We start from the raw sequence: 22,647 nt of genomic DNA on the forward strand, positions 1-22,647 counted from the left end.
TGGCACTCACCTGGTCCGTGCACCAGTACCAGGTAGCCATGATGGTCAGGCCAAAGGTCATCCCAGTCCATGGGAGGTCCCCTGTATAGGGGTCCCGGAACATGTGCATGGCATCTGCACGTGGCAGGTGGCAGGTGGTGTTGGCAATGATCCTGGAGGGGATGGCCCTGGCGTATGCTGCCTCCAGCTGCCCATAACCGCCAATCTGGTCGAAAGCTGGGTAGGATAGGGATGGGTTGGTGGTTGGGTGGCCTGGACTCCCTGGCTCACAGATAGCCTGCTGATGCATCAAAACTAGAGACTTACCATCCTCACCTCCCCTGGCATTTGGGAAAGTGGGGTTGGATAGAAGTTAAAAAAAAAAAAAGACAAATTTGAATAACTATTTTATTGTATTTAAAATAACACTATTAAATGAGCATTTTGCACATGGGCCTGGCAAGAGGTCCTGTCTCTCCAAGGTAGTGAAAATCTTTTTTCTTGGTATTCAAGGACTTGAGCTATGAAAGGGGGTGATTTCACTAGAGCCGAGCGTGGCTGGCAGCACTGTGACATCTCCCCCTCCCACCTCACCACCCGCCCAACCCCCATGTGGACACAGGGAAGCTGAGATTCATAGAGGACAGGGCACCTGCAAATCCTTACAGCCCACTGGGCAAGTGGGGCTCCAGAGCCTAGCTGTCCCCAGACTGTTTCGGTCTACCTCACGGCCGGGGCTATGCGTGGCCATGCCCTGGCCTGACTGTGCCTCTGCCAAGTCTGGAGTTACTTCCTTCCCACCTAGACTTGGCACTGGATGTCGGTCCCTCACCTGCAGTAGGTTCTGGGAAACAAGGCCCCCTGATGTGTGAGGAGGGAGCATACCTATAAGGGGGCTTCTGTCCCCTACCCAGCAGGACCTGGAAGAGGGTGCCCCTGCTGCCTGCACCGTGGAGCCCGGGCCAGCCCTGGGCAGAGTGAATGAACAAATGCTGCATAAGGGTTAGAGATTGCCCAACCTCAGGGCCTCAGACTGAGTCTAGGCAGGTTGTCTAGTAGCTTCATCTCCAAAGGCTCAGTTCTTGTGTGCTTGTGTATTTCTAGGGACAGGGAGCTCCCTGCCCAGGGCGGTCCAGTAAGCTTCCTTGTCTGTTGCTGCACTGGCGTGGCCAATCTCCTAACTCCCCTCTCCTCCCTGGCCTTTGTCTGCAGAGGCAGCATCACCCCTTGGGAGTTTGTACATGATTTTAAACAATTGGAGGTGCCGCCTGGGCGGTTCTGTGGTCTCCTAATTGTGTGTCTCCACACCTGCCATTAGCTGTACCTCATCCAGCCCTGAGCCAGGGCGGCAGGGCCACCCTGTGTTCCTGAGTCAGCTCCCACCACGCTGTGGTGACACCAGAACAGCGTGGGTGGGCAGGAGGGAGGCAGCATCCATCAGCCACCAAGCCCAGTCTATTGGCTTTGCCTCAGGAGCCCTGCAGGGGGCTGGGACACCCCCACCCCCATCAGGGGCCACAGTCCCCAGCTCTTACCTTTGATGGCCAGGATGACTGCTCCCACCACCATAATGACTGTCTGCAGAGCGTCTGTGTAGATCACAGTGGCTAGGCCTCCTGCAGGGGAGCAGGGTTGCAGGAGAGAGTGCTCAGTTCCAGGGGAGAGGGAGAAGGAAATGGACAACCTGCAGAGTTCCTGTCTCCTAGTTGTGCCCCCTGTGCTTTCCTAGCTGAGCAAGCTGTGAGCTGTGGAGGCCACCAGGCATACAGATCCAGGCCCCAATTCTCCATCCCTTTTGCTCAGAACTGCTGTTCTTTAGGGGGACACCCCTGATTCCCTAAAAGGAGGTGACCCCCCACCTCATGCATTTGCACCTCTCTCCTCCTCCCTCCCCCCATGGTTAGCCCTGGGGCAGGGTGAGCTGACAGGTGGTCCCCGCACCTGCAATGGTATACAGAGCCGTGATGATGAGCGTGAGGATGGTGGAGAGGTAGAAGTTCCAGCCCAGGCAGATGTGCACAAAAAGGGCGCCTGCGTACAAGTCGATCTAGGGATAGTAGAATGGGGCCGAAGTTGGAGATTATCATGACACATGACACCTGAGATCTAGGGCTTGGAGCCTAGACACAGACCGGCTGTGTGGCCTGGGTGCCAAGGATGCAGAGGGGAGACCCTGCCCACTCCCTCTGCTGTTGTGAGTGGGAGGAAAACTGGCCATGGATGGCTGGGTGCTGTGTTAAATATGTACAGGGGACGTTTCTGTCTGTTAATAAAGTTCTAAAGTGGTCAGTGCCCACCAGCCAGACGTGTGGTTATTGAGTTTGTGGTTATCTGGTATGATTATTTGGCTCTGGCTCGGGGATGCAAGGCAGAACCCGTCCCCTCAGTTCCTAGGGAATTCTAGATGAGGCAGAGTCCAAGCAGAATTCATAGGAAGATCCAAAAGGACTCTTGGGTGCTGATGGATTTGGTTGCTATCCCTGGGGATTGGACCTAAAGACAGGATACTCAGAGGTGGCCGTCACCAGCTGAGGCTGTGGACAACTCATGCTAAATCTTGACCTCTCCTGGGGTTACCTAGCCCTCTCTCCCTCCTTTCACAGGCACAGGCAGGGAGTTGAGGGGTAAGACCTTGACTCTTCTCTGTAGTACGCTGCATTTATCTAGTTAAGGCTCTGCAAGGACACCAGGAGAGTCCTAGTGAAGAGCTGCAGACATCATCTGTTCCTTTCTGGCCCCTCTGCAGGTGAAGCTTTCCTGAAACCCAGGCTAGCTTCAGCCTGAGAAAAGCTAAGAGTTTGCAGGGTCCTAGGTCTGGACCCCTGGTCTGTATGCCCCAAGCCACATGGCCTTGAGCAGATCACTTCACTTCCTGGGCCTTTATCTATTAAATGGGGGCACAGATGTGACGCAAACACATAAACAGCCCTTTCTACCAGCTGGGCAGTAGCACCTGGCCTTCTTGCAGTCCTCATCATCTGCCACCTGCTGGCCTGGCATGGAGGTCCAGGAAGTCAGGTGACTTCGGAAGGGATTCCTCTCCTCTATGCGCCTCTCCTTTGGTGGCCCAAGGGCACCTGCAGTGCCTAATTCCCTGAAGACCCAGGTGGACAGAGGCTCAGAGAGTAGAGGAACTTGCTTACTGTGGTAAATACCTGAGACAGTCACAAGAACACCACCAGGCACCTGCAGCCCGGGTGGAGGACAGTGAGGCAAGCCAGGACCTTATTCTAGACCGCTGCTCAGTGGGCTGACCACCCGGGCTCAGAGGCCTGCAGGGGCTTCTGCTGCTGCAACCCACTGGCTGCCTGCTGGAGGAGCTAGCCACGCCCCTCTGCCACTGTTCCACCCCTGGTCCTCCGCCACAAGATTCCAACATTGTGCCACCTTCTACAGGCCAAGGCCCCTGTTAGCCTGCTGCGTGACTCGGGGCCAGTGAGCTCCTGGGGAAGAAACCTTGTGGCTAGAGTCCCCCAGAAGAGTTTAGCATTGAGAGCAGGCATTCCCACTCCTGGCACCATTGAGCTGCCATGGGGAATGTGCACTTGGATCCAGTAGAGGCCGACCTGTGGGGCTCCCTACAGCTTGAAACCCCAACATGCATTGAAGAAGCCTTGTTTTTTCCCTCCATTTGGGGCTGCCCCGGTGCTCCTGTCCTCTCATCTGTTCCCTTTCCTGACCCACTTTGCCAGCTTCCTCCGTGGAGCCCCTCTCTTCCGTCCATGGATTGACAGAGAAGCTAGGAGATCCCTTGGCTGGCGGTTACAAGTTCCCATTTCATCCCCTATGCCCCCTGCCCTGATCCTGCCCATTTCTGCTCAGGCTGTCACTAACCCTTGGACACTCAAAACAGGAACTTCTTGCCTTTGCCACACCTCTGTCTACACCCCACCAGCTCTTGCTGAGGGTCCTCTCCCCAAATACGGCTATCTCTGCTTCTGCCTAGAGCAGGCTCTGCCTATGCAGCTGTGCAGAGGAAAGTCAGACCACGGTTCAATTGGCACAGATGGAGTGAGAATGGACACTTGCCCACTAGGATTGCCTTCTTACAAAGCCTTCCTGAGATTGGGCTGCTCACCCAGAGCCAGACACACAGTAGGTGCAGAATAAATTGTAGACATGTTTTCCTAGATCAGAAAGCCTGTGGGTCAAATTCAATCCCAGCCCATATTGTCCATGGCTGGCAGAGATGGGGAATTAGGACAGAGACCACGTGATCCTCAAAGCTGAAAATGTTTACTACCTGGTTCTTTATAGAAAAACAAAACAAAAACTCAGATCTCTGCTATGTGTGACCTCACTGAGTCCCAGGAGGGGTGCTAGGCACACAATAGCACATCAGTGAACCAAGAGAAAACGGGGAGCCAGGTGCTGGTGGCTCGCACCTACTCAGGAGGTTGAGATCTGAGGACAGCAGTTTGAAGTCAGCCCAGGTAAGTAAGTCTCTTACCTCCAATAAACCAGCAAAAAGCTGGAAGTAGAGCTATAGCTCAAGTGGTAGAGCTTCAGCCTTGAGAAAAAAACATAAAATAACAACTAAGGGACAGTGCCCAGATCCTGAATTCAAGCCCCAATACTAGCACACAAAAAGTGTGGGGAAAGAGACGATAGATGATCTAAGTCAATTACGGAAGATGCTAAGGGTATGAAAAAAAGGGAGAGAAGGGTGACATGGCTGGGCTTGGAGCAGGAGTGAGGGAGGAGAGCTTTGAACTGAGGTGAGGGAACCATGGACACTAGGTAGAAGAGGGCTCCAGGGTTGCTGGACTGTTCTTGGTAATACAAGCAGGCCAATGTGGCTGGAACAGTATGTGTAATGGGGAGAAGACAAAGAGGTGCCATCAGTGAAGCAGCTGGGTGTCAGTGATGGACAACACGTTGGCCAAAAATGTCCTGTACTTCAAGGGACCTGTGGTATCATGCCTGGCTTCCCTATCTCCCAAAGGTTAAATGACTGGTGCAGAACCTCAGAGGTGGAGCTGTACCCAGTCTCCCTGTCTGAGCTAAGTGGTGAGCCTCTGACAGCTGTCAGTACTGACAGCAGGGAGGCTGCATGATCTCTGCTTCAGGGCTGGGGCATTCCTGGGGTGTGGCTGCTGAGGTCAGGGTCTCAGGCTGGCGGGCAGCGTGCGTGCACTTCAAACAGCTCCACTCCAAAGCTAGAGCCAGGGTGGCTCCAGGCTCCTCCCAGACCAAGCTTGGCAATGAGCACTCCCCAGCTTCCCCTCTGATTCTTCAGGCAGCCTGGTACTAGGTACTCCCCATTTTACAGTTGGGGGCCCTGAGTCACCCCATTCCGAGGTAGAGTCTGAAGCACCTCGTCCTGGCTGTTGTGGTTTAGTGGGGTGGTGGCCAGGCCTCAGGCTTGGAGGCAGAGTCCTGGGCTCTAAATAGTCTTTCTGCCTTGGAACCTCAGCCAAGGGATGGCCAGCAGGGATCCAGGGCGCTCAGGACTCTCATCTATAATTTTGTCCCTGAGAACTCTCTCACTCAACCAAATTCTTCTGTCATCTCAGAAGTCAGCTCAGCTGTGGAGACCGCATGGGAGTAGACTAGAATCAGGGCTCAGCCTCCCCTCCCCTATGCCTCCCTCCCTCCTGGATCCTCTAGGCTGGCTACTAGGGGTTCCAAAGAGCATTAAGATGCAAACCTGATTCTGTCACTGCCTTGCTTAATGCCCCCATGCCTTGGGCTCTTCACCCTCTCACAGTCTAACTCCCCAGCCTTTGCTCTCAGCCCTCAGTCCTCTAGCACAGCTGGTGGCCTCCCCAAGCCAAATGTGCTATCTGTGAACGCTGAAGCATGATTTCAGATTTGCCCAGTCCTCACCCCCCCTCTCAGCTTCTCACCTCACACCCTTTCTCATTTGATCCCAGGAAGTGGCCAGCGTAGTGGCCACCCGTCTAGTCCTGACATCCCACAGTGCCCCATCTCACTGCTTTTGCTTGTTCCCCTTCCCCACCCACATCTCTTTCTTCACTGAAGCTCAATTCGAAGTGTCCCCTCCCTCCTCCAATCATTTCTCTTGTTATGTATGCATTGGCCTCCTACTGTGTGGGCCCCAGACAGTTCCAGGGTTGTTCTATTACTGTAGCCCCAGCTTCCAGGAAGAAGGAAATTCAGGGGTAGCCTAAGGCCAGGCCCCTCCGCTAGAACTAGAGAGTAAGCAAATCTCTTGACTCTATGATAGACAAGTGAGGCCATCACAGGACAGGCCTGAGGGTGTGTGTGTGTGTACTGGGTGCTATCCCTTATCATTTTTACTTATGGTTAATGCTCTACTACTTGAGCAGTATCTTCACTTAGAGTCTCATGTACTTTTCAGCCTAGGTTGGTTTCAAACTGCAATTCTCAGATCTTAGCCTTTTGAGTAGCTAGGTTACAGGTGTGAGTCACCGGAGACACCTGTTCCTGAGCTCCTTCTGATTCTTTCTAGGTGGGTATCCTTCTTTTGACATTCCCAGGGCCAGGCCTCCACCCTTACCCCCAGGGATCGCTGGATTCTCCTTTCCTAGTCAGGATAGAAGGAAGAGGTGGTTTACTGCAGATAACCGCAGGGCTCTGGCGCCCTCTGGTGGCAGGTCATGGCTCAGCTCAGTGCAATGGAGCCTGAATCTGAGCCTCTACCCTCAGGGGTCCTGGACTATTTGTCCTATGCTTGCGGTGTGAACCTGGTTAAGTCGTTGTCCCTCTCTAGGCCTCAGTTTTCCTTAGCTGCACCAAAGGCAGATATAGATGAGAAGATGCCAGGTAAGTCATTTTGAGGGGTCTCAGATCTGGGATATGCTGACAGAAGGTGGGGTGGGGGCAGCTCACCGATATCTTGGTGAAGACAGACAGCAGCAGGGACAGGACGGACAGGTACATGCATATGCGCTGGCCTCCGAAGCGCTTCTGGATGTATTCAGGCAGGGTAACGATCTGCAGGCACACAGAAGATAGGGCTAGGCCTGTGCTCATCGCTGCCTCTCCCTGCCATGGAATCTCTTGAGGGCAAAGGCAAGGCCACAGACCCACTACAGCCCTGGCCCAGGCCGGAACTCCAGGCTGACTTCTAACTGCTAAGAGCTTGTGGCAGAGGAGTGGTGGGCTGAGACTGGCTCCTCAGGGCTGAGAGGAGGGATGCATTGAAGGAGCACCACTGGGAACAGAGGGACAAGTTTGGAGGCTGGTGTGACTAATCCAGACCAGCCATGGTGGGGCTGATAGGGAGATGGTTGCAAGGGGTGGCACGGGGGAGGCCAAGAGGCCAGGGAGTGAAATCCACTGGATTTAGTGACTGCAGGCAGGGCTAGGGATGAAGGAATGGGCAGTTTAAGACAATGCATGCAGACATGTCACAAAGTATGCTACCCAGGTATGTAGCCCAGATGTGCTGCCCAGGTGTAGCACAAGTATGCTGCCCAGGTGTATAGCCCAGAGATGCTACCTAGGTGCGCATCTGTGTGCTGAGTGGAAGGACATAGATGCTGGGCTGCAGCATGATGGTGAGCAGAAGTAAGTAGCCACATGTGCAGCCTGAGGTCTGTTAGTTGCACCAATAACAAACCTCACCCTCGTGGTGCAGCAACTTGTGATATGAGGTTTCAAGAGTCCTGCTCACTGGTATCAACTTGGCCCAATGGGGAACAGTCCCACCCCCAGCTATGGCCCCAGCATAGGCTCACCTCAGAGGAGATGTAGATGGGTATGAACACCCAGGCCAGAGCCAGCAGCACGTATGTGGCCTGGAAGGACAGAGGCAAGTGAGGACCATAGGTTGCAGCTGCCCCAGGCCCACCTGACTTGTGAGAACCTGGGAGGCCCCTTCCCCCCAGCAGATGGGCTGGGCCAAGCTTAACAACCCCCTTCCAACTGCATTGACCAGAGCAGTGTCATCTGAAGATCAGCCTGCTGAGAGTCTGCCTGGACACCATCTGACATGTGTTTGTGGGAGCTGTCTCCCCACTCCCACCCCAGTGTCAGCCAAGCTGGCTGCAGTCTGTGCCTCCCACAGGCTGTGCCCATGCTCCAGGACTCACATTCCACTCAAAGCCTGCCACAGCCAGGCCTCCAGCAGCTCCTGAGCCCGCAAGTCCCACGAAGAGTCCAGAGCCCTCACTGCTGGCAAAGAGGGAGGCTCCGATCTGGAGAGAAGACAGGAAAATCAGCGAGGGGCAAACCCATGACCCCAGCCCCAGCATGGACCCATCAGACTCCCCCTCAGCCTCACAGGCCGCCTTCACAGATGAGGATACCAGGCACAGGGAGTGACTTGATGGACCCATGGCCATCTGCTAAGGAGCAAAGTTTCAGACACATAGTCACAGAAGTTTATGCAACTTCCAGAAGCCTCTTCCTATGTTCCCAGCTTGGGAATCTTCTGTCAGTGTCAGACCTGCCCCACTGAGCTGGCACTGGGTACCTTAGGGGAGAATGATACAGGAAGTGACCTCGGGGATGCAGCTGCCAGCTGACCTAGAGGTTAGATGGAGCCCAGTGAACAAGAAAACTCCCAAGAGGTCAGGGTGTACTCACCGGCCACCATGTCATGTCCCGGCCTGCCAGGAAGTAGCCACTCACTGTGCTCTTGCTGGCTCGACAAGAAGACTTATAAGAGCAGAAAAGGAGAGGCACATATTAGAACTTTGTGCATTGCTGATGGGACTATACAATGCTTCTGCTGCTGTGGGAGATAGTGTGGTGGCACCTCAAAGAAGAAACAAAAACAAGTGGTGATGGCTCAGTTTATACTTCTAGCTACCTAGGAGGCTGAGATCTGAGTTTTGAGTTTCAAAGCCAGCATGGGAAGGAAACTCTGTAAGACTCTTCTCACAAAAAAGCCAGAAGTGGGGCTGGGAAGGTGGCTCGGTGGTAGAGCACTTGCCTTGCATGCATGAGGCCCGGCACTTCTGGCTTTTTTTTTTTTTAATTTTTTTTTGGGGTCCGGTCATGGGGCCTGAACTCTGGGCCTGGGCGCTGTCCCTCAGCTCTTCAGCTCCAGGCTAGCGCTCTACCACTTGAGCCACAGCACCACTTCTGGCTTTTTTCTTTTTGCTTATGTGGTGCTGAGGAATTAAACCCAGGGCCTCATGCATGCAAGGCAAGTGCTCTCCTTTTCTGCTCAAGTGGTAGCATGCTACTTTTGAGCACAAAAGCTCAGGGACAATGCCTAGGATCTGATTGCAAGCCTCAGGACAGCATGCGCGCGTATGCGCAAGCGCGTGTGTGCACACGCGCGCACACGCACACACATATACACACATGCACACAGAGTACCATAATTGTATTCTGAGCTATATGCACAACAGAACTGAGAATAAAAGACTTGCATAGGAAAATTCACAGCTGTTTTGTTTGTAGTAGATGAAAGTGGAAACAGTCTAAATGTCCCCCAGCTAATGAATGCCTCTATAGCTATGGTATAACCACACAGTGAATATTACACAGTTATCAGAAAGATTAAATTCATCCCACTCCTGATGCCAAGAAAAAATAAAGAAGGAATTACATTCTAACACATGCTACAACTTGGATGTACCTTGAAACCATGATGCTAAGCCAAAGAAAACAGACATAAAAAGCCACAAAGTGTTTGATTCCATTTATAGGACATGTTCAGAATAGGTTAGTCTCAGAGACAGGAAGCAGATTTGTAGTTCCAGGGTGGGGAGAGAGGGAAGATTGAGGAGTGATAGCAAATAAGCACAGACTTTCCTTCTGTAGTGAGGGGAATGACATAATAAGGGAGTTAGATAAAAGGAATAGTTGCACAGGAGTTTACCTGTCCTAAATACCGTGAGTTATACACCATCATGGCAAGGCAGACATGTCACAATTAAATCTCCTTGTACAATTGATACATACCAGTAAAAAAGAAAAAAAAAACCAGGTGAATTCTACGATGTGAATTTTGCCTCATTGCAACAATTAGTTTCATGATCTTAATTGGAATAGCTGCTCCTATTAACAGAACAGGTTGGTTTTCTAAACAGGAAACATCCCACAAAGCAGACTAGTGATTTCAAAGTTACTTTCCCTGTGTCACAGAGACAGGGAAAATAGCTGTGTATAAGCAGGTGACTTCAGTCACCTTTCATGGGAAGGATCCTTGTGTTAACTGAAACTAGCTGGCTGGGAAATCTGGAATCTTCCTTGGAAGGTCCCCAAACATGTGGCACTTTAGGGTAAGTGGCTGTTTAGATTTTCAGCCTGGTGTGTTGAGACATAGAACAGAAGCTTAGGTGATTAGCAATCTCTGTTTGGGGCGTTGGAGCAGAAGGAAGGGTGCCAGAACTCTCAGTTTGCATCATCATGGGTTCTGGTCTCATCATTCAGACAGGTTTCAGTGACTCCATTGCTTTGTGTTTCTTTGCAGTCTCATGGTTTTAGCTTGACATCAATCCATGGCTGCATGCACACATTTCAAACTTGTCCATAAGACTGTTTCTGACTATTAGGACAAAGTAGGTCAGGCTGTGGCTGTGCTCTGAGCCAGGGCTGGTCCTGTCCTGTGACCAAACCAATGAAAATAAAAAAGGCTGAAGAGGCTGGGAAGAGGTCCACTCATAATGCCCAGGCAGCCTCCTCATGAGGTCTGTGAACCGGCACCAGCTCTTCTCTGTTTAGACAGTAACAACAGTTCTAAGAGCAGTGTCCCAAGAACAGGTCCAATTAACGCTGAGGGTACTAACTCTACAAACAAACAAATAACAAAAACACTCTGCAACTTCGAACAAACTGTCCTGTTAGGATGTTATTCAAGTTACCCACCAGGGGGACTGAAGGGCTCTGGGGAAGATCTAGGTTAGGTCTGACATATAACACTCAGCCAGATTATCTACAGAAACCACTGACAACTACCATGTTGTCTTGTCGTGTGGACCAAACAAATCTGGATTTTTACCTCTTGGGGAACATTCCACAGTGAGCAGCAATTAAAGATTCTTTTTCTCTTTTTTGTCTCTGTTATAAAATTTAAAAAATCTAATTAGCATCCAAATTATGAGTTATACAATGGGGGGGTTCATTGTGATACTTCCATCCATGCATGCAATGCAGTCAATCAAATTCACCCCCTCCAACGACCTCCTAGGTCCCCCCACTTTGATTCTTTTTCATATAATTTAATTTTGTATTAGTGTAAATTGACACTTCCTTCTTAAAATAATTTCAACAGGTTTGTTCTTTTTGGTCGGTCGTGGGCCTTGAACTCTGGGCCTGGGCGCTGTCCCTCAGCTCTTCAGCTCAAGGCGAGCGCTCTACCACTTGAGCTACAGCACCACTTCCGAATTTCAACAGGTTTTACTTAAACAAGGTTCATATATGCAGACAAAGTCTTCCAATCATGTTTGTTTCCAATCATTAACCTTCTCCATTGGCCCTCCTCTTCCTGCTGTCCCCAGCAGAGCCTGTTTACTTTCCTGTAATTCATGTTTTTTGTTCCTTTTTTTTTTGGGGGGGTCTGGTCGTGGGCCTGAACTCTGGGCCTGGGCGCTATCCCTCAGCTCTTCAGCTCAAGGCTAGTGCTCTACCACTTGAGCCACAGCACCACTTCCGGCTTTTTTCTTTTTTGCTTATGTGTTACTGAGGAATCTAACCCAGGACCTCATGCATGCAAGGCAAGCGCTCTACCACTGAGCCACCTTCCCAGACCTTTTTGTTCCTTTTTTAAAAGGTATATTAATTGTACAAGGGAGTTTTCATCATGATAATTCACATGTGCATATATTAATCAGATTAACTTCATCAAAGGCTCCCCCCCCTTTTTTTTGTTGTTGGTTCTGAGGCTTGAACTCAGGACCTGCATGCTGTCTTTTTTTTTTTTTTTTTTGCTCAAGACTAGTACTTTATTATTTGAGCCACATTTCCATTTCTGACTTTTTGTTTTGTTTTGTTTTGTTGACAGTCCCGGGGTTTGAACTCAAAGCTTGAGTGCTGAACTTCTTTTGCTCAAGGATAGCCCTCTACCACCTGAGCCACAGCTCCTTCCATTTCTGACTTTTTGGTGGCTCACTGGAGATAAGAGTCTCAAAGACTTTCCTTCCCTGGTTGACTTTGATGCTCAGATCTTAGTTTACTAAGTAGCTAGAATCACAGGCCTGAACCTTGTTGTGAGTATAGTTCTTAAGGCCCAGCTTTGTCACATGGCTGTGAATATGGCCTTCAGTTCAGGCCACCACTGCCTCAGCCCTAACAAGGGAAGAAACCCCATGCTATGCAGCTTTGAAGCCCAGCATTGACCTCACTCTGGCTGTGCAAGTACTGGCTGGGTCTTCTTTCAATGCAAGGCTGCTTCTGCTTCAGCTGCATTGAACCCCTGGGGTTCTGGGTGGCCCCTGCATCTTCTGAGTCACACCCAGTGTTTTACCACCTGTGCTGCAGGCTGTGTGTGGGGTGTGTGTGTGTGTTTACTTACAACTCAGGAAGACCTCTGTCAGCTCACACCTCTCTTCTACCCTTCCTTGTTTTCACAGCTTTCATAAAACCAGAGAGAATTAGGGCCTAGCTTTGGATGGGTCTTCAGGGAGCACTTCAGGGTGGCTGCTTTATGGTCTATTCAGGCCACTAGAACCTTCTCCATGGCAGTTGTCGCTGTTTCCCTTTCACATCTAATACATGCTGGCTGCTAGAGCAGCTTGATTTCTGAACCATTCAGGGCAGGCAGCCTGGCTTCCAGACCGCCCGGCTCCCTCAGTCTTTGCCAGTAGCTTAATCATTTCTAGCTTTTGATTTAAAGTGACTGCTGTGCCACTCTTACCTCCACTTGAACACTCAAGAGGCTACTGCAGGTTATTAATTTGCCCCATTTCAATATTGTGTCTCGGGAAGGAGGGGGAGGAGTGGGGAGCAGCTGGCCTGTGGAACAGTCAGAACATACCCTGTCCAGATGTGCCAAGTTTACCCACTCACATGGTCACAGCTCCTGTCACCCCTCTAAAATGCTTACAATACTAATGTCCAAGACCACCAGTCACAGATTGCCACAGCAGGAAAAAACAAACAAAAAACAGTCATATAAAGGGTTGTGATGTTGCAAGAATTACCAAAATGTGACAAAGAGACAAAGTGAAAACATGCTGTTGGGGGTAAAACGTCACTAAAGGCCTGCTCGGTGCAGGAACACTACAACCATTAGTTTGTAAAAATAAACACGCTCCAACACCTCAGTATGGCTACACAGAGCAGAGCAGGACTAGAACCTGGCTTTGTACAGGTCAGCACGGGGGCCACTTGTGGTTTAAATGGAATCATATCATTATTATGTTAATTACTGCTTCTACTACCAGTGTGATCACCATCATCTCCACCATCATTGCCTCCTCCACTTCCACCAAAGCCTCAATTAAAGTCCATATCTTCTCCACTCCAACACCTCTACCACAATTTCCACCATCTCAGCCACCACCACTCTACAGCCCCCCACTTCTGCAGCTCTCTCACCATCTCCACCATCTCGGCCATCTCCATCCACTGCTTCTGCTGCCATCACCACTGCAGCCACATCTCCCTGGCACCCCTACCACTTTAGGTCCTGTCCTGGGGAGGCCCTTTTCATGGAGATCTCCCACCATGCGGTAGGAGATGCTGAGGCTCAGATGCTGAGGGGGCATGACCAGTATCTAGTCCCCTAGCTCTTAGTGTCAGTCTAGGGGTTCCAGGAGGTAGGATGTATACTCACATCCCTCGAGAGAATGTCCTGTTCAGGACACTACCTGGGCACTTCTGGGACCCAGAAAGAGAACCTTACCAGCTAGACAGAGCTGGTGAGGTGAAGCAGGGCTGGCAGGTTGGATCCACTTTCTGCAGCAGCACCTTGAAATTCAGCATATGAATTCTGCTCTTCCCCTCACCCCCCACGCCTCTCCTCTACTGCTTCAGTTTCTTCACCTATACCATTGCTCTTCCTCAGAGGGCTGTGGGGGCATGGGATCCAGGCACAGGCTTTGCATTGGGCCTACATAAAGGGTACTGACAGTCATTGGAATCTCTGAGTGGGTCAAAACACCTATCGCTTCTCAAGGGGGAGAAAAGGGGCTTCTGAGTTAGGGCTAGGGCCTAGGTCCTAGCTCTGGTTCTGACCTAGCACCTCTGGGTACAGCTGGGGAATCCCTGTGATGGTAATTATGTGTAGGTAGCAGGCCCCAGGTGATACAATGCACACACTCCAGAGACATGTGAGCCCTGGCGCCGTGCCCCCCCCCCTTCCCACCCACCCCCAGCCAAGCTGGCTGCCACCATGGATTTTCTCACCCATATGCCCACGGCCACGTTCAGGGCAAAATAAACTGCAATGACCACGATGTCAGTCACGCTCAGCTGTGGCCTGGGAACATGGAGGCCATCGGTAGAGTTGTCGGCAGTCATTCTGAAGTGAGCACCACTGCCAAGTCCAGACGACTGAAGACAGCCAGGTCAGGAAGGGCTTTCTGAGCGGGAATGAATTGATCATTAAACCAACCACGATGGTGGCACCTCCAACCCACGATGTGGCCGCATGCAGAGCAATTGCTTCAAAGGGCAGTTTTGTCTCTTTTGCTGCCCTCGTGGTGGGCAAATCCCAGAGCAGGAGCTGGGTGAGCTGGAAGAGGAGGCTGGGCAGGAGGAGGGGATGGAGGGGGAGAGAGAAAGGGAGTTTAATGAATTTGAAGGAAATGTTAAAGTCCCAGAAAGAAAAGGCCCAGTTGCCTAGTAGCTGGATTGTTCTATATTTAATTTGTATAAGAAGGATGGGGGTGTTTGCTGGCACACCCATGCATGGTGTGGCTTATATCTTCAATCCTAGCTACTCAGGAAGTTGAGGTCTGAGGGTTGCAGTTTCAAGCCAGGTAGGAAAATCTGTGAGATTCTTTTTTTTTTTTTTTTTTGGGTCCGGTCGTGGGGCCTGAACTCTGGGCCTGGGCACTGCCCCTCAGCTCTTCAGCTCAAGGCTAGCGCTCTACCACTTGAGCCACAGCGCCACTTCTGGCTTTTTTTCTTTTTGCTTATATGGTGCTGAGGAATCGAACCCAGGGCCTCATGCATGCAAGGCAAGCATTCTACCACTGAGCCACCTTCCCAGCCCCTCTTGTCCCTAATTAACTATCAAAAGAAGCCAGAAGTGGAGCTGTGGCTCAAGTGCTAGAGCGCTAGCTTTGGGCACAAAAGCTCAGGGACAGTGCCCAGGACCCTGAGTTCAAACCCCATGACTGGTACAAGAAAAAAAAAAAGAAAAAGAAGAAGAAGCATCAGTAAAAGTAGCACAGGGCATTGGGACAGATGTCTCCTTTCTGGTGATAATCATCATAATGGGAAGCTATGTCATCTGTAGCCATCAGACTGTGAGCAAACTGAGGACTCAGAATGGTCACTCTTGCCAGTCTCAGAAATGTCCCTATGTCATGCACTTTAAGTCCTGCTGTGAACATTTTGGCTCTTTTTATAGCTCAGTGAGATGTGCCAAGCCCCTCCATGTGACCATCCACTCAGATTCTAGTCTGCCTGGAACAGCAGGGTGAAGGGATCCAATGTCTATCACACCATGGACCATGCGTCCTGCTCCTGCTCCTGCACATGTCCCCATTTCATGCTCAGGGCTATTCTGCAGCACGGGTGATGTCACCCCGGCTGAGTCCTGGAAGCTATGTGAGGGGCAGAGGAGCTGGATTTCCCTGCAGATCTTAACCCATTTCCCCTGTGAATCAGGGACAACTCTGATTCCATTTGGATTCACAAATGAGGGTGGGGTGCACAGATGGACTGGCTACCTCTCCCGTCTCTGCTCCGCGACACGGCTCATGGCTCTGCAGGAGTTTAACCTGCATGCAGTCCTTCCAGAAGTGTTAATGAGTGGCTGCTGGGAACATGTTGCCCTACAAATCCAACTTGCTTGTTACTGGGAAATGCTGAGCCAGGGTAAAGATTAATTTCTCCACAAGACCAGACTGAGGAGGGAAAATTGAGTTACTACTGATAGAAAATCTGTCCCCGCTCTGCTTGCCTTCATCCAGTTTGGCGTTGGGCACTGAGTGAACCACAAAAAGTCCCTATCAGGCTGGGAGTGTGGCTTAGTGGTAGAGTGCTTGCCTAGCATCCATAAAGCCCTGAGTTCAATTCCTCAGCACCACTTAAACAGAAAAAGCCAAAAATAGTAGTGTGGCTCAAGTGGTAGAGTGCTAGCCTTGAGCAAAAAGAAGTGCAGGGACAAAGCCCAGGCTCTGAGTTCAAGTCTCAGGACTGGCAAAAAAAAGTCCTTGATATGGAAAACCATGTCCATGAAAAGTGAGGGCTTTATGTAATAACATGGATGATGGTTTTCTTTTTCTTTCTTCCATCCTTCCTTCCTTCCTTCCTTTCTTTCTTTCTCTTTCTTTCCTTCCTTCCTTCCTTCTTTCCTTCCTCCCCCCTTCCTCTCTTTCTTTGTTTCTTTGTTTTTTTATTTTTGCTGGCCCTGGGCCTTGAACTCAGGGGCTGGGTGCTATCCCTTAGCTCTTTTGCTCAAGGCTAGCCTCTAGCCCTTTGAGCCACAGATCCACTCCCAGTTTTCTGGTGGCTAATTGGAGCTAAGTGTCTCATAGACTTTCCTGCCCAGGCTGGCCTTGAGCCGTGATCCTCAGATCTCAGCCTCCTGAGTAGCTATGATTACAGGCATGAGCCCCCAATGCCTGGTGATGATGGTACTTTTAAAAATACAGCACATTTTAGATAGGTAGATAGACACTAAGAATGAGAGGCAGTAGAGAGAAAACTCACTTTCCTGTCACACAAGCAATCCTAGATCGCTAACCCTTCCTGTATGCCCTCCTGTGCCCAGCACCTGTGTCTTTTTTTTTTTTTTTTTTTTTTAGAATTTTTTTTTTTTTTATTGTAAAGCTACTATACAGAGGGTTACAGTTACATGAGTGAGGTTATGAGTACACTTCCTCTTGAACATTGTTACCCCCTCCATTGTTTTCCCCCTACCATCCCAGCACCTGTGTCTTTATGTGTTCCATTACCTCCTGCCTCCCTTTCCAGCCAGGTCCCTTTAGGCCTGAGTGGCTGAGCTCTTGGATGCTTATGTCAGGTGCCCATTCCACAGTTTCTCTCTTGCACTCAGGCTCAGCAACTTGGTGCTCACATCCTCCTAATCCAGACCTCTCCTTGTCCAAAATAGGAAAAGTACTGAAATAAACTGCAGCCCTCAAATCCTCTGGATGAAAATATGATATATACCTCCAAGCAGCACAATGAACTCCAAGCTGGATAAACTCAAGAACCCATAGAAAGAACAGGGCGCAATTGTGCACACTTATAATCCTAGCTACTCAGGAGGCTGAGATCTGAGGATTGAAGTTCAAAGCCAACGCAGGCAGAAAGCTCACAATATTCTTATTTCCAGTTAAACACCAAAACAAAAAACCGGAAGTGGAACTGTGGCTCAAGCAGTGAAGTGTTAGCCTTGAGCAAAAAAGCTCAGGGGTAGCATCCAGGCCCTGAGCTCAAGCCCCAGACTGGCACCAAAGGAAAAAATGCACACACACACACACACACACACACACACACACACACACACACACACACACACACACTGACATCATTGAAAAAAAATGCAGCATGGGGCTGGGAATGTGGCTTAGTGGTAGAGTGCTTGACTAGCATGAATGAAGCCCTGGGTTCAATTCCTTGATACCACATACACAGAAAAAGCTGGAAGCTCACGGACAGCTCCCAGTTCCTGAGTGTAAGCCCCAGGACTGGCAAAATAGCATGAATCGCTTTTTAGCTACAAGAAGGCATCAGGATAACTTTTATTTTTATTTTTTTGTTGGTTGTGGGGCTTGACCTCTGGGCCTGGGAGCTGTCCCTGCACTCTTCAGCTCAAGGTGAGTGCTCTACCTCTTGAACCAGTGGCACTTCCGGTTTTCTAGTGGTTTATTGGAGATCAGAGTCTCACAGACTTTTCTGCTCTGGCTGGCTTTGAACCGTGATCCTCAGATCTTAGTCTCCTGACTAGCTAGGATTACAGGTGTGAGCCACCGGCACCGCGCTAGGATAACTTTTTTTTTTTTTTCTGGTAGTGGGGCCTGAACTCTGGGTCTAGGTTCTGTCCTTCAGCTCTTCAACTGTAGACTAGTGCTCTTCCACTTGAGCCTCAGCCCCACTTCCATCTTTTTCTGCTTATGTGGTGCTGAGGAATTGAACCCAGGGCCTCATGCATGGCAAGGCAAGCACTCTACCACTAAGCCACCTTCCCAGCCCTAGGATAACTTATTTTAAACTCTGAAGACAGTTAAAAAAAAAAAGTGTGTGTGTGTGTGTGTGTGTGTGTGTGTGTGTGTGTGTGTGTGTGTTTCAATCCCTGGTTATCTATGTACTTTAAGACTAAAGAAATAATTGATGTTTCAGATTTTTAAAATAATACAGGTGGGAACCAGTGGCTCACATCTATATTTCTAGCTATTCAGGAGACTGAGATCTGAGGATCAAGGTTTGAACCCCGTCAGGGAAGTCAAGTCCATGAGATGCCAGCAAAAAAACAGAAATGGAGGTGTGGCTCCAGTGGTTGAGGGCCAGCCATGGGTGAAATTGTTATGCAACAGCACAAGGCCTTGAGTTTAAGCTGCAATACTTGCACACACACACACACACACACACACACACACACACACACACACACACAACTAAGATAGTTTATTACAATTTGAATTATTACAAGAAGCAAACCCTAAATGAAACCCAAGGCTAAAACGGAAAACAGTGATAAAACTATTTAAGTGAAAATAAAATCTAGCATTATTGTAATTTTGGTTTGTAATTTTTTCTTCTCTTAAGGTCACAGGAAACATTCTCCAGGAAAGACAACATATTAGGCAACAAACCAAGTCTTAATAAATTTTAAAAGTTTGATGTTATACAAAGTATCTTTTCAGGTTACACTGAAGAAAATAGAATAAAGAAAGAAAACTGGGGGAAAATCATAAATACATGGAAATTAAATGTCACATTCTTAAAGAAATTGAAAGGGAACTTAAGAGAATGCCTGGAGATGAATGAAAAGCAAATACCACAGCCAAAACTTCTGGGGAATAGCGAAACAGCATGCAGAAGAAAATTTAAAGTTATATAAACTTCTTTTTTTAAATATAAACTTCTATGCTAGTCATCTGCTCATTACTATAACAAAATACCTGAGATAACCAACTCAAAGAGGAAAGGTTTACTTGGGCTCAGGTTTCCTCACTTCATAGCAGTTGGGAAGTAACAAAGAAGAGGAAGAAACTGGAAACCAAAACCCAATGATTAACTTTCCCACTAGGTTCCCCACCCCTTCAATGTTTCCAACACCTTCTAATAATGCTAAGTGAAGGATTAAGTTCTTAACACATGTGCTTTTGGGGAACATTTTATATTTGAACTACAGTAGTCTGGCTGTGGCCCTGGAAGGCTCGTGCCAATCTCACAGTGCAAGGGGCGCTCAGTCCATCTTGAAGAGTTTCCAGAGTCTTGGTACCAGCATTGCTCAAGGCCAAGTCCAAAGTCTCTTCTGAGACTCAAGGAAAATTCTGAATTGTGTGCTCTGTAAAAATAAAGAAAGTTTCACAATTCTAAGACACAGTTTGCACAAAGTAAACAATATCTTACTTTAAAAGATAGTGTGTTGCTAGTGTACAGAAATGCAACTGTTCTTTGTTGATTATATATTCTGATCATTCATTACCTCTATGTGTGTGGATCTGCTGAGATTTCCAATACACATTATATCATCTGAAATTTTATTTTTATTTATTTATTTTTTTTGGTCTAGTCGTGGGGCCTGAACTCTGGGCCTGGGCGTTGTCCCTCAGCTCTTCAGCTCAAGGCTAGCACTCTACCACTTGAGCCACAGTACCACTTCCAGCTTTTTTCTTTTTGCTTATGTGGTGCTGAGGAATCGAACCCAGGGCCTCAGGCATGCAAGGCAAGCGCTCTACCACTGAGCTACCTTCCCAGCCCCTGAAAATTTATTTTATTTCTATCCAATTGGCATAAATTATGATTTCTATTTTTTCAGTACTATTATTGTGGGGTGAATTAGGCCTAATTGGTTTACCATGTTGTTCATATCCTCCATTTCCTTATTGGCTTTTTGTCTAGTTGTTCTGTTAAAAGTGAGTGTTAAATTCTCCAAGTATTAGTGTTGAACTATGAATTCTTTCAATTGTTTTCTTTTCATTATTATTGTTTGGATACATTATTGTAGCTTCCTGACATTAATATCTTACAGCTTATTTTATTTGATACTTGTATAGCCAGTTTTAACTTTTTTTTTTTTGTAAATCATGGGACTTGAACTCCAGGCCTGAACGCTGTCCCTCTAAAGCACTCCCGGCTTTAACATATTTTTAGCTATTCTTTTTCTGTCTTTTGACTTTCTATACCTCTAGAGTGAATGCAAGTCCCTGGTAGATAACATACAATTGGATTGCTTTAAAAACTATTTTGAGCTGGGCATACCTGTCATCCTAGCTACTCAGGAGGCTGAGATCTGAGGATCACAGTTCAAAGCCAGCCCAAGCAGGAAAGTCTATGAGACTCTTATCTCCAATGAACTACCAGAAAACCAGAAGTGGCGCTGTGGCGCAAAGTGGTACAGCACTATCCTTGAGCAAAAGTGCTCAGGGACAACACTCAGGTCCTGAGTTCAAGCTCCACAGCCTGGGCACTGTCCCTGGGCTCTTTTCTTGCTCAAGACTAGTGCTGTACCACTTTGAGCCACAGCACCACTTCCAAATGCTGTCTTTTAATTGGAGAAGTCCATTCATGTGCACTAACACAGCTGCTGACAAGGAAGCACATGTTCTTCTTCCACTCTCTAATGTCTTACACTTTTATTCCTCAATTCCCCTCTACTGCTTCCTTCCTAAGTGCTCCAAAAGTACCTCCTAGCCTACTATTTCCTTCTTTCTCCTTTCTCTTGCTATACATATTTTTTTTGAGGGGGGAGGGGTTAGTTGTGGGGCTTGAACTCTGGGCCTGGGCACTTTCCCTCAGCTCTTCAGCTCAAGGCGAGTGCTCTACCACTTGAGCCACAGTGCCACTTCCTTTTTTTTTTTTTTTCTTCTGGTGGTTAATTGGAGAGTCTCAAGAACTTTCCTGCCTGGGCTGGCTTTGAACTGTGATCTTCAGATCTCAGCCTCCTGAGTAGCTAGGATTACAGGTGTGAGCCACTGGCACCCAGCTCTTGCTATATATATTTTTTTAAACTTTTTTTTTTTTTTGCCTTAGGTTTCCCTGAGGATTACAATAAATGTTCTAATGTGACAGTTAACTCCATTTGCTAATTTCATGGAGAGAGCCCAAGGTGCCAGCTTTTGACAGAAGTTGCCTTGAAGGTATTTCTTAAATGTGATTAGCATTTAAATCAGATTTTAAGTGGATTACTGACCATGTACCCACTCTTCCAGTAATCTTCCTAGACATTAAATCAGCCTCAGGGTAGAGAAGACAGGTCCTCAGAGGAGAAAGCCTTTGGATTTGAGACTGCAACATTGACTTTTCCCTGGATTCTAGCCTGCCATCACTCTTACAGAGTTTGGACTTGCCAGCCCTACACTCACCCAAGCTAGTCCCTAAAATTAATAGTGCTCTTTCTCTCTCTAGTCTCCTACTGTTCACAGATAAAGCCTTGTCATAAGCCAGCAGTGAAGGGGTAGGGATGTGTGTATGTGTGCCAGACTGGAACTTGAACTCAAGGAATAAGCAGTTTTCCTAAGCTTATTTTGCTCAAGGTTGGTGCTCTACCATTTGAGCCACAGCTCCATTTTCAGCGTTTTGGTGGTTAATTGGAAAGTCTTATTAACTTTCCTGCCCCAAATGGCTTCCAGACTGGTTCCTCAGATCTCAGCCTTCTGAGTAGCTAGGATTATTGGTGTGAGTCATTGGAGCCCGACTGAAGGTGCTACACAGTGTCTCATTACTTCATGTGATTAACATAATGTATAGGGCATAGCCATCAAGGTGGCTTTGGTTGAAATCTGGTGTTAAAGGAGAGCCCTGCACCAGGGAACTGTACCAGTTTCCTTATATATCAGTTGGGATGCTGTCACAATGAAGGACATAAAGTAGCCTGATGGAACAATGCTTTGATAATGGTACTTCCCATTATTAGCTGTCATGGCAGTCAGCCAACCTGAAAGCTTTAGGCACAAATACTACAATGCAAAGACTAGGTAAGAAGGTTGGCCAATGATACTTGGATTCAGATCAAGGCAAATGAGCTAGGCCAAGGTCAACAGGACTGCCTAGGTAAGCTCTCAGGTTTTGTCGTCAAAGGGGGTGGCAGACTTTTAGTTGTGTTATGCTCTGATGACTGGAAGAAGCACTGGCTGGGACAGGAAGAATTTATTCTGAATCCTAGCACCATAGTGATGAGCCCTTGAAGATTACAAAGAAATTGTGAGAGGCAACATTCTCACAATCACTCATAGTAATGGCTCAATGAGAGTCCATCCATCCACCCACCTATCTCCTCAGCCTCAGTGATAGCCCGAGAACATTGTTGTCAAGTGATAACATCACAATCCAAATCAGAAATTTCTGTTAGGAGTTTCAGAGTTCAGCTCCTCATTATCTCTGGCCACTAAGTAGAGACACTAATCTGGAAATCCTGGTTGAGAAAGTGGCCATTGTGGTTTCCTTTGGGAGGGGAAACGAGGGAAGATTTCCTTGCTCATACTCCTGTGGCTCTCT

General features: G+C 48.5%; 1 protein-coding gene across 3 annotated transcripts in view; it reads right to left on the minus strand.

Annotated features, from left to right (window-relative positions):
* The window catches only part of Slc5a10 (solute carrier family 5 member 10), a 54,876-nt gene extending 40,407 nt beyond the window's left edge, over window positions 1-14,469 (minus strand). Inside the window, exons 1-8 of one of the 3 annotated variants that reach the window (XM_042672924.1) lie at window positions 14,212-14,466; window positions 8,497-8,568; window positions 8,001-8,105; window positions 7,647-7,706; window positions 6,796-6,900; window positions 1,921-2,026; window positions 1,515-1,595; window positions 11-216 (exon numbers count right to left, since the gene is read on the minus strand). In XM_042672924.1, the coding sequence (XP_042528858.1) occupies window positions 11-216; window positions 1,515-1,595; window positions 1,921-2,026; window positions 6,796-6,900; window positions 7,647-7,706; window positions 8,001-8,105; window positions 8,497-8,568; window positions 14,212-14,325 (849 nt within the window). In that variant the 5' untranslated portion in view covers window positions 14,326-14,466. Of the gene's footprint in view, window positions 1-10; window positions 217-1,514; window positions 1,596-1,920; window positions 2,027-6,795; window positions 6,901-7,646; window positions 7,707-8,000; window positions 8,106-8,496; window positions 8,569-14,211 lie in introns of all 3 variants that reach the window. The other 2 variants (XM_042672943.1, XM_042672933.1) reach the window with 2 other exon arrangements.
* Window positions 14,470-22,647: the final 8,178 nt, after the last annotated feature.

Source organism: Dipodomys spectabilis, unplaced genomic scaffold, assembly GCF_019054845.1.
Source record: "Dipodomys spectabilis isolate Male_0828 unplaced genomic scaffold, ASM1905484v1 ptg000018l, whole genome shotgun sequence".
Classification (NCBI taxonomy): domain Eukaryota; kingdom Metazoa; phylum Chordata; class Mammalia; order Rodentia; family Heteromyidae; genus Dipodomys; species Dipodomys spectabilis.